This window comes from Sinocyclocheilus rhinocerous, unplaced genomic scaffold (genome assembly GCF_001515625.1).
Source record: "Sinocyclocheilus rhinocerous isolate Xijiao unplaced genomic scaffold, SAMN03320098_v1.1 scaffold3063, whole genome shotgun sequence".
Taxonomy (NCBI): Eukaryota; Metazoa; Chordata; class Actinopteri; order Cypriniformes; family Cyprinidae; genus Sinocyclocheilus; species Sinocyclocheilus rhinocerous.
Genome location: NW_015640469.1, coordinates 255893 through 266832, shown reverse-complemented (window position 1 = coordinate 266832; position 10940 = coordinate 255893). Strand labels below are relative to the sequence as shown.

At 36.0% G+C, this 10940-nt stretch overlaps 1 protein-coding gene across 1 annotated transcript in view; it reads right to left on the bottom strand.

The window, feature by feature from the left end:
* The window catches only part of LOC107753177 (myocyte-specific enhancer factor 2C-like), a 69465-nt gene that overhangs the window by 31156 nt on the left and 27369 nt on the right, over positions 1 to 10940 (bottom strand). The window contains exon 3 of the mRNA XM_016569299.1: positions 2497 to 2700. Coding sequence (XP_016424785.1) covers positions 2497 to 2700 — 204 coding nt within the window. The remainder of the gene's footprint in view (positions 1 to 2496; positions 2701 to 10940) is intronic.

Below are 10940 nucleotides of genomic sequence, written 5' to 3'. Positions count from 1 at the left end.
ATAATATTATTGAACTTTAACGATATCTGCAATGCATTTGTTGGTTCTGTTCTGTTTACCCTGTTATTGCTGCTCTCCCTGCTCTCATCCATGCTAGGCTGCATGGATGCGCAGGGAGTTCTTGCCCAGAACAGAACCATACCGCCAATCCAAACTGTATGCTAATTGTCAATCATCTTTGACGATAGTGGTCCTGACAGAACTTTTAGGAATTTATAGCTTTCATGGAGTTACATAGCAGTGCATTTTCCTGATATTTATTTTTTAAATTATAATTTATATAATATATGTGACCCTGGATCACAAAACCAGTCATAAGTAGCACAGGTATATTTCTAGCAATAGCCAAAAATACATTGTATGGGTCAGAATTATAGATTTTTCTTTTATGCCAAAAATCATTAGGATATTATGTAAAGATGGCCGATTGTGAAATAAATTGCTTTTGTCGTCCGATACCGATTATACATCGGTACATCTCTAATAAATATTCTAAGAATAAATCACAATACATCTAGCACTGTACATCTACTTGAGTGTTTTCTCAAGTGGAACGCACAGCTGCTCATGCTTGGAGTGCATTTTTGTAATTGTGCCTTGATGCACTGCAGGAATAACAAGCACTTTCTATCTGCCCTTTAAATCTGCCTCAAGGTTTGAGCTTGTAGAAGAGGCAAAAATGACAGATGATCACTGAATTTATGAAAACCCATTTCCTAGCACATAAAAATTAATATAAAACACATATATAAATTAGTGCTGTCAAACGATTAATCGTGATTAATCGCATCCAAAATAAAAGTTTTTGTTTACATAATATATGTGTGTGTACTGTGTATATTTATTATGTATATATAAATACACACACATGCATGTATATATTTAAGAAAAATGTGTTACGTTTATATATTAAATGTATTTATATATGATATGATTCATATGAATATAAATATATACATGTAAATACATGAAAATATTTTCAAAATATATGCTGTATGTGTGTGTCTTTATATATACATAATAAATATACACAGTACACACACATATATTATGTAAACAAAAACTTTTATTTTGGATGTGATTAATCGTTTGACCGCACTACTATAAATTATAAATGCCACACTGGCTTTATGAGATATATGCAGATGGAAATATACTTACTGAACACGTAAATAAATAAAACAAAACTATCAAGCTGCAGAGTTATCAAGCAAATTAAGTGTACACACAGCGGAAATGAAGATGGAACACAGAGTGGGCAGGAATGTGACTTGTGACAATATGTCAGAATAAAAAAAGGAAGTAGACAGAAAAACATGTTTTGTCTGTCTGACTCTACGAGCAAAGGAGTTGGATTGCACTTAAATAGAGATCAACCCACTTCACAAACTCCCCCATAGATCTTGGGATATTAACTTTGTTTGTAGATGTGGACCTGCTCGTATGTTGTTGCGCATGGCAAGAGGACACAGTCTTAGAGCCCTTAAGTCCTTCAGAGGACCACCTTGTCAACCCACGTATGTCACCTTTGCTTTTTAAGATGTGTTGTGACATCTCAGAAAAGTAGATTACGTAACCAGCTCACTCTGTAATGCGAATTTGGATGTTTGCCTCAAGACAACTACAATAGCTTAGTGTGGCCAGGCCCTCAGGTTTATGGCAGATACCCACGGACAACATGTCTCTAAGGCCTGAGAGACTTTAGGAGCATTAAGCTGATTGAGAAAATGCAGACATCAAAGTAGCTGGCATTCAAAAAGAACAGAGTGAAATGAAATATAGCCTGATACTGGATGTCAGTTAGTGTACTTATTTATAATTATAATCAGAGGGGTGCTGCATGATCTATAGTCCATCAGACTCCAAAAACTGTTTGTCATTTGGGTTTGTGTCTATAGAGTGTCTCCATGGACAAATAAAAAAATAAGAGTGCAATGGCACTATGCACAAAGAAACCTAGTCAAAATCACATTTTAATTATACATTTAGTCTATTGAAACATGATGACACATAAAACACCTGTCAAGACTTTCAACCAGCCCCGATATAAAAATCGACATTTCCTATATAACACTTTGTCATTAGTTTCATTTCAAACAGCCACTAAATTACATAATGTTTATCAGGTCAATAATTAATGTTCATTCAATTTGTCAGACATGTCATAAAAATTGAAAAAAAAAAAAAAAAATCATTAAAAATAAATAAATAAAAGAAAGAAAAAAAGAAAACACTATTGTTAAAACATTTGAGGTCAGTAAGATTTGTTTTTAATACATTTTTTATTTTAAATAAATTTATACTTTTAATCATTATCACAAGATAAATAAATCATAAGAGACTTCTTTCAAAAACATTTTTCAAAATCAACTGACTGACCCCAAACATTTGAACAGAAGTGTATTAAAAAACAAAAGAAAAAAAGAATCTTAATAATAACGACCTGCTGACAGTGTGAGAATGTCAGGTAAGTGTGTGTAGATCTGAGAATCTCACCTCCACAATGTCGGAGTTGGTCCTGCTCTCATGTGGCTCATTGTACTCAGTGTATTTGAGCAACACTTTGTCCATATCTGTGCTGGCATACTGGAACAGCTTGTTGGTACTGTTGAAGATGATGAGGGCAATCTCACAGTCACACAACACGCTCAGCTCATAGGCTTTCTTCATCAGGCCAAACTTTCTCTTTGTAAACGTCACCTAGAGAGAGATACAGAAGAGGGAAAAACGGTTAGACAAGTCACAGGCTGTACTGACGGCATTGCACAAAGCATTGGCTGGTGGCATAAAAACGAGATGGATGACTCTATGTGTGTTTGCTCATCGCGTTGATGCTCTTAAATATTCCTGACTCCCGAGTTGTCCTAAATACAGTGTTTCTTCGGAAAAATCAATGTTACTTTTCTTTCCTTCTGTCTGCATTCCTTTATTTTCCTTTGCGCTCTTCCAAATTATCTGGAAAAACAGACAATAGCGTAATAGCTCTTTCCTCTCATAAATCATCTGAAGCTCTCTTAAAAATTCTGTTCTTTAACCAAAAGTATTATGCTTATTTCATTTTTGCTTTTATTCTTGCATTCATAAGTAGAAAATAGTTTTAATAATCGAAATATAACCTATGTGCTCCAAAATCATGCACTAACCTTTCATAATAATAATAATAATACAGTATTATTAATACAGAATAATAATGAAGAATAATACAGTAACACTAACTTTATCTGGCCCCTCTAATACAAAAGATCAACTGTATAATTAGGATTTTATTCCATGATAAAGGTTAACCATATACACCTTAAGCAAACTGGGGGAAAAAAGAAAGATTGTCTGTATTGCACGGGAGACAAATTCTCCTCGTGTACATCTGTGTGCAAATGCACTTTTCAGCAGATGCACAGACATACAAACACATGCACACACTCACTCACGCACAAAGATCATCGCTGCCACAGAGTGTCTGAGAGGCTGTTAATGACTTCTCAGTGCATGTTCTAATCTAAATTTGAAGCATTACAAAAAAAAGAAGAAGAAGCATCTCTCTCTGACCTCAGAGGTTTCATGTCTCCTAAGCACTTAAAGAGTGCTGGAGAAACCACACACACACACACACACACACACACACAAACACACACACAGAGACCAGCTCATGACAAAGGAGGAACCTTGAGGCCAAACCACTAAACTCTTCATCTCTTTTAAATGTAGCCAAAATGTCCCCATGCACCTGTTATTGTGATACATGTTCACAGCAATCTATATCTCTTTATTTACTGCGTAATGAAAGTGCATTATATTACAAAATATAACATTATTCTCTTGATAATCAGCAAGAGAATTAGCACGTATTAGCATAAGGTATTACATTCTTGATGCTGCTAATTTGTTTCTCACGTTGTCATGGTGAAACTATTTAGCTGGTATGTTAAATGAAAAAAAAAACAAATTAAGAATGCGTCCTAGTTACATAAGAGATGTAGTTCCCCTTCGGGAACTCGAGCTGCGTCGGAAAACGCTAGCACGTGCTTTTAAAGCTTCCTGGTCATGACGTCACCCGCCGCTGACGTCTCGCCCATCGTTCGACTGATTACACATATGATTCAGAGCTTGGTATCGCTGAAGGCGTTCCCCTAGCGTTTTCCGACGCAGCGTCTCGTTCCCTCGGGGAACCATGGTTACATACGTAACCTGGGACGTTTTTGTTTAAAAAACTTGAGTTTTAATTTAAAAATATGGGTACAGTCTAAATTAAACTTGTGTAGCCTTATGAAAAATAGAAACAGTTTATAGTGTACATTGTCAGGTAATCTAAACATAGTTCTCTCAAAAATGAAAATTCATATATTCACCCTCATGTCGTTCCAAACTTATTTGATTTTCTTTCACCCGCAGAGCACTAAAAAGTTATTTCAAGAACATTTTTGTCCATATAATGAAAGTCAGTGGGGTCCTAAATAAATAAATAAATTGTTTGCACCCCACAGAATAAAGAAAGTCATCCAGGTTTGGTGCAATATGATGGTGAGTAAATTTTTGGGTGAACTATCCCCTTAAACAAAATAATGTCCAGTCACCACTTTTTATAGTTTGTGTACTTGAACTGGAGTCAGAGGCATCATGCCCATTCAAAGTATTTTTGAGCCAAGTGGATATTGAATGCATCTTCCAAAAGACAAAAAATAGCCGAATAATATTTTCTGTATTTGATACAATCACACCAGCATGATTAAATCGTTCAGCACCTCATATCATCAGCTGCTAAATTCAAATCTAAGTTCGCTGGCTGGCGCTGAGCCAGAGTCAAACGCGTCGACACGTTTTTACAGCGCTGCGCATTATAACCAATCACACACGATGCTGTTGAGCTTATGAATGCAATGACCAATCAGAGGCGTTCAGATGAGTAATCGCTAAAATGCTGGTGTTTTCACTCGCTACCTTTCTGGCGAATTCTCTCGTCAGAAACAACAAACTGCAGACGTGTGTATGAATCTGTAAGTAAGATATTCATTTCACAATGTAAACAGCTTCAGTGATTTTAATGGGAGTTTTTGAGAGTGCTTGAGCTCTAGACTGTCAGTGAACCTGTTCTTTGATAATGTAAATGTTCTTTGCTCTCTTTCAGTACAATGAAAGTGTTATGATAAGTAACCTAACTTACCTTCAGAGATTATAGTTACAAAAGTTATAGTAGTGATTCTCATCCTGCTGGTCATCCTCTATCATCATATTTCTAATAATTTATGAGAGAAGTTATGATGCATTGATTATGTATAATTTTGACAAGATCATTTTGACAAGTTGAACAGGCACTTAAATAACACAAGTGATGTTTTGACAGCACCCTTATCTGCAAGATAAAGCCACAATGTGAGTTTCGAGCTTCCTGAGAAAGCCTCTATAGTGTGGCTTTGCAGTTCTGAGAGGTTTCTTCTTGAGGCTTCTGGAGATTTGGCAAGTGTGACAAGATGCAAAAAGAATAAGTCAAAAATCTGTCATTTGATATATTTGACCTCCAGTATGACAGCAGGTTGAGAAAAGAAAACGCTGAACAGTGTGTTTGATGAACAAACTTTGAATTTTGGATTATTTGAATAACAAATAATAAAGTCAGTCATTAATTCGCACATCCAAAATAAACGTAGCAATCTGAAGCAGTTCTCAGAAAGAGGAAGTAGTATGACACATACTTAGATATGGAGATATAAAGACTTAAAATAATCACTGTGGTCAAGCTAACAACTGTGGCCAGTGACTTCAACACCCACAGTCAAACACTAACACCACATACTAAAGATACTTCACAAATCCTTCATCATAGGCTTTTTGCAATGTCAATTATATTCTTTTGATGTCCATAAAATCCATAAAGTTTCCTTATAATTTCACTTTGCTATTCATTTACACAAGTATATTCCTATTTAAGTTAAAGGTGTTAGATCTTAAATGGATACTCAACCCAAAAAAGAAAATTATGTTATCTTTTACTCGCCTTCATGTCATCACCATCATCTCACTTACTTTCTTCTATGAAAGATATCTCTGATATTTTGACAATAGAAGTCAAAATTGTCAGTCAAAACTTTTCAGTTAACAAGATTCTTCAAAATATCTTCTTTTGTGTTTCGCCGAAGAAACAAAGTCAGATGAGGGTGAGAAAATGATGAAAGAATGCTTTTTTTTACTATTAGGTTTTAACCCTAAAATATGAGTGGGAAATCTGTTTAAAGTCATGTCCACTCAACATGAGATAAATACTCAAATCAGATAAATACAGTAGACTAATAAAAGCTGCTTATTTAACATGAAGAGAGTCACCTCACTGTGGGAGATCAGATGACTGAATATTAGCTGAACATTACTTATCTTATCAGATGATGAAAATAACTTTGTAATAGTTAGGTCACTCAAAGCAAATGATTTCCCAAGCTCATTGTCTCCAAAACCAGTGGTTTGGTACAAAGTTCACCATACAGGTGCATCTCAATAAATTAGAATGTTGTGGAAAAGTTCATTCCAAAATCATCACAATTAAAAGAACCAAAGACTTAAACTACTTCAGTCTGTGTGCATTGAATTTATTTAATACACGAGTTTCACAATTTGAGTTGAATTACTGAAATAAATGAACTTTTCCACGACATTCTAATTTATTGAGATGCACCTGTATATGAAACATGCTGAAGTAATTTGGTCACAAGGGCCTTAAGTGATGTTGTCCCGCTTCTCTTGCTCGCTACTTGCCTCCACAATCTCATTCCTTGTTATCTGTGAAGCACATGAGCCTTCAGCGAGCCAGCGTGCTAATTGCAGAAAATGCCAGTTACAACACCTCCTCAATGTGGTGAGAGCTGCAAAAAGTGATGGACCATGGTTCATAACGATTGTGATTTTGTTTCTTCGAACCCTGAACCTGTAGACCACAGGAGTGTGAAACCCTTATCATGTGAGCACAACCGTGTCATGCATGACAAACTAACTGCCGAGTATGTAGACTTAAATGCGCCATTGCGCACATAATGGTGAGGAGAGTCTGAACTGTTGTTCAAACGACTGAGAATCACTTTCTACTGCCAAACAGAAAGAATGAAAGGGAGAAAGGAGAAAAAAGGTCAGATTCCTAGCCTGAGTTCGGTGTGTGTGTGTGTGAGGGGGAGTCGGAGGGGGGAGGTCAGGAAGCACATTTGTATGCATTTCCTCTCATAACAGGAAGTGCCTGACAGCTTCCCCTTCACAATGGCTTCGCTTCTGCTTCCCGCCTCCAGTGCATTTTTCCCCTGGGGAGTTCCTCTAGAGGACAGAGACAGGGGGGATGAATGTCCATTTGTCACCATCTGCCCCTGCACCGCAATTCATGTGACCCACGCACCCCAAAATCTCCCCACTCACACTCCATGTTATATGAATCAATATGAAGTCTCACAGTAGGGGTTGTATTGACAATAGACATGTTTACCCAACACAAATTCGGCTCTGTTTCCTTTCTCAACAGCTTATATTTAAATGTTAAACAATGTTAGAAGATGCATTTGTGCTCTTTCATAAACTCTGTTCCTGCTAAACTACACTGATAGTAACAAAATATGCTATATTTAAGCATTGCTTTCAAAACCTCACTGAGCGTCACTTACTGTAACAAAAAGAACGTTTTGAAGGTCATCAGCAGAAATATAATAAGCAGCAAAACCTGCATGAAAAATGAAAATGAGAAAAGCACTGACTAATGAGAAGAAAAGTGGAATAACAATTAGCGTAAGAGGAACACAGGAATTTTAAGAAGATCAATTCGAAGAGGAGAAATTTGGAGAAGTTACACTACGCAGAAGCAAAGGAATTTTTGAGAAGATGTTGGTGAAGAAGCAGAAAAAGAAGACAGAGCGAGAGAGGGAGAGACAGATGAAAAAGTGAAAAAACGTGCACAGCATGTTTTGTGAGAAGACAGGCGCAGAGGTAACGATCACAAGAGAAAGGTGGGAATCGTGGAGAGGAGAGCAAGGGGTGATGGGATACCCAGAGGGCCTCATTATTTTCTTGCTGTTAATTTTACTCAAACTGTTTCACACCTTTCCGTTGTTGATTGGAGAGACGCCTCTGTTGTCATGGGTGGCTGAATCAAGCTCCGTCTCCATGCCATCACACCATCATGAGGCAGAGATGAAAAGAAAGGTAACAGAAGCCTACAGAACGTGTGGTGCCTGCATTTGCCAAGTCAGTTAGAGGGGTGAAAACCACATCTAGTGCATGTTGAGTGTCAATTAAAGTACGCACTTTTGAATGAACTTCTATCACAAAGAGGCTTCCAGAAAACGGATTTCGATCACAGAAGTAATGGGTGACAACTGGCCCTTTCTGCTGAAGAAAATCCCAAAATGTGATTTTTGCAAATGTTCTTTTTGCTCTTTGTAGGTTAAAACCTGGCTCATATCAAAGTGAGTTATAATATCCTTCTTGTCCCATTCAAGTAAATAAAAATGAAACAGAATAAATTACAATGTATTATACACTACCATTCAAATGTTTGGGCCGCTAAGACTTTTTAATGTTTTTGAAAGGAGCCTCTTATGCTCACCAAGGCCACAATTATTTGATAAAACATACTGTAATATTGTGAAAAAGTAATATTATGAAATATTATTACAATTTTAAATAACTGTTTATATATATATATATATATATATTTTTTTTTTATTTTTTTTTATTTTTTTTATGCCATTTATTCCTGTGATGGCAAAGCTGAATTCTGCATCATTACTCCAGTCTTCAGTGTCACATGTTCCTTCATAAATCATTCTAATTTGTTGATTTGGTGCTCAAGAAACATTTCTTATTATCAATGTTGAAAACAGTCTACTTAATATTTTTGTGGAGACCATGATACTTTTTTCAGGATTCTTTAACAAACTGAAAGTTCAAAAGAAAAAATGTTGTCTTAAAAAAATATTACTGGCCTCTGAACAGCAGTGTAAATATACATATTATTATTATATAGGCTAAAATATTTTTTGAATGCTGCACAGTAACATGACCTTAAAGACTTTTCCTGAACTCAGTGAATCTAAGAGTATCATCTGTATGTGTTGGGTTTAATTTTCCAAGACAGCAGCAGCAACAACATTTATTCTTCAAATAAGCAAATGTTTCATCACCTTTATTTCATCACCAATGTCAGACATCCACCATGTCCTGCCTTAATCCTGGTATTGCGGCCTCTCTTGCCATCATATAGCAGATGAATCAGCACTGTCACTGGTTCCTAACTATAACTAACTACATATAATTTTATCTTCACATAATTATTACACAGATTCATATCTCTCAAACGTGCTTGCAAGTGTACGCTGTGTATTCAGCAGTGTGAAAATTAGTCAGTAAGCATGCTCTTGTTAGCGATGTGGCTAACACTTTTAAGACACAGGGGTCCTTTCATGTGACGTGCCCAGGAAAGTGTTTGAGTGGCTGGGGGGAAGAAAGCCAGGCTCTTCACACTGATGCCCTCTGTCTAAGCTTCTGGGCAGCCAGTCAACGCCAGGGAGGCCTGCTGGAGGTGCATTGCTCTGTGCAAGTGTTTTTAGGAGGTGGGCTACAGAGCCAAAGTGGCCGCCCAGGGCGATTGAGGCCTTGTGCCCATAAGCATGGCGCCAGAGGCAGGGTGGGCCGTAGGGAAGCTGCCAATCTGGAAGAGGTGATATCAGCAATTAAATGATGGGAGACTACAATTGGGACAAAGATTTTTGAGCATTCAAACATTAAATGTTTGAAAAAGGTGATTCTTATGTACTGAGTAGGTTTAGGTTTTTACAGTATATCCATTTAGTATTTAAGATTATATCATATACTTTTGCCTTTTTTATTTAGCTCTATCAGGCAAACTGTATAAATAAATGTTAACATGTTGACATGGTAAATGAAAAGTACATGCAATTATATTAAGAATAGAGCCATTACATATTAGATAACAAAAAATAATTTCATATAGACTACAGTTCAAAAGTAAGTACTTTTTAAATAAATTATATAATTTTTTATTTATGTATATTATTTATGTATATTAAGCAGCACAACTGTTTTCACCAAATCAGCATATTAAAATATTTTTTTTAAGGATCAAGTGGCATTGAAGACTGGAAGCTGATTTTCAACACGTTGATAAATAACATTTTAGTTTTATTTCTAAATTACATTTTACATAAATATATTTTATATAAATATATTAAGTTTTTAATACATTTTAAAATATAATTCATTTGTAATTTATTATTAGCATCACCTTTTTCATCTTATCTCACCCATAAAATGCAACTCTGCTACAAAAATTGGTTGCATTTGCATGAAAAGAGAGCAAACATCTCAAGAATGCCGAGCTTAAGGTAATACCATTGAAACAGTCTGTTGTTTATTTGGCTTCAGTATGGAAAGATTTCCTTAAAGAGGAAGTGAAAATATGCACAGCCCCAGCCACGTCTTCAACACATTAAGAGCTAGAGGGCAGAGAAAAAGCAAAATAGAAAAGAAAAAACCCTTTGTAAGTCAAAGGCCTCCCCTCCCATTCTTGTCTTGTGATGTCTGTCTTCATGCTTCTCTTGTAATACAAAGAAGCGGGTTGTTTGCCACAGCCCAAGATGAATGGCAGCAAGAGGACAACAGTCAATGACAACCCCTGTGCCAGCTGTTGAACATGGCATATACTCTATAAATACACAATAATTTATGATGCATGTTTTCAGCAAAGCATCTTCTGACCAAAACCTCTATGGAGAATTTATGAGCGTATTTTTTATCACTTTGCAAGGCCACAGTAGGTTTTGGCATTGGTTTTCATTAAAGGGGTCAAATGATGCTATTTTAAAGATCATTATTTTGTGTATTTGGTGTAACAGAATATGTTGACATGCTTTAATGTTCATAAAACACATTATTTTTCAAATACTGTACATTATTGTAGG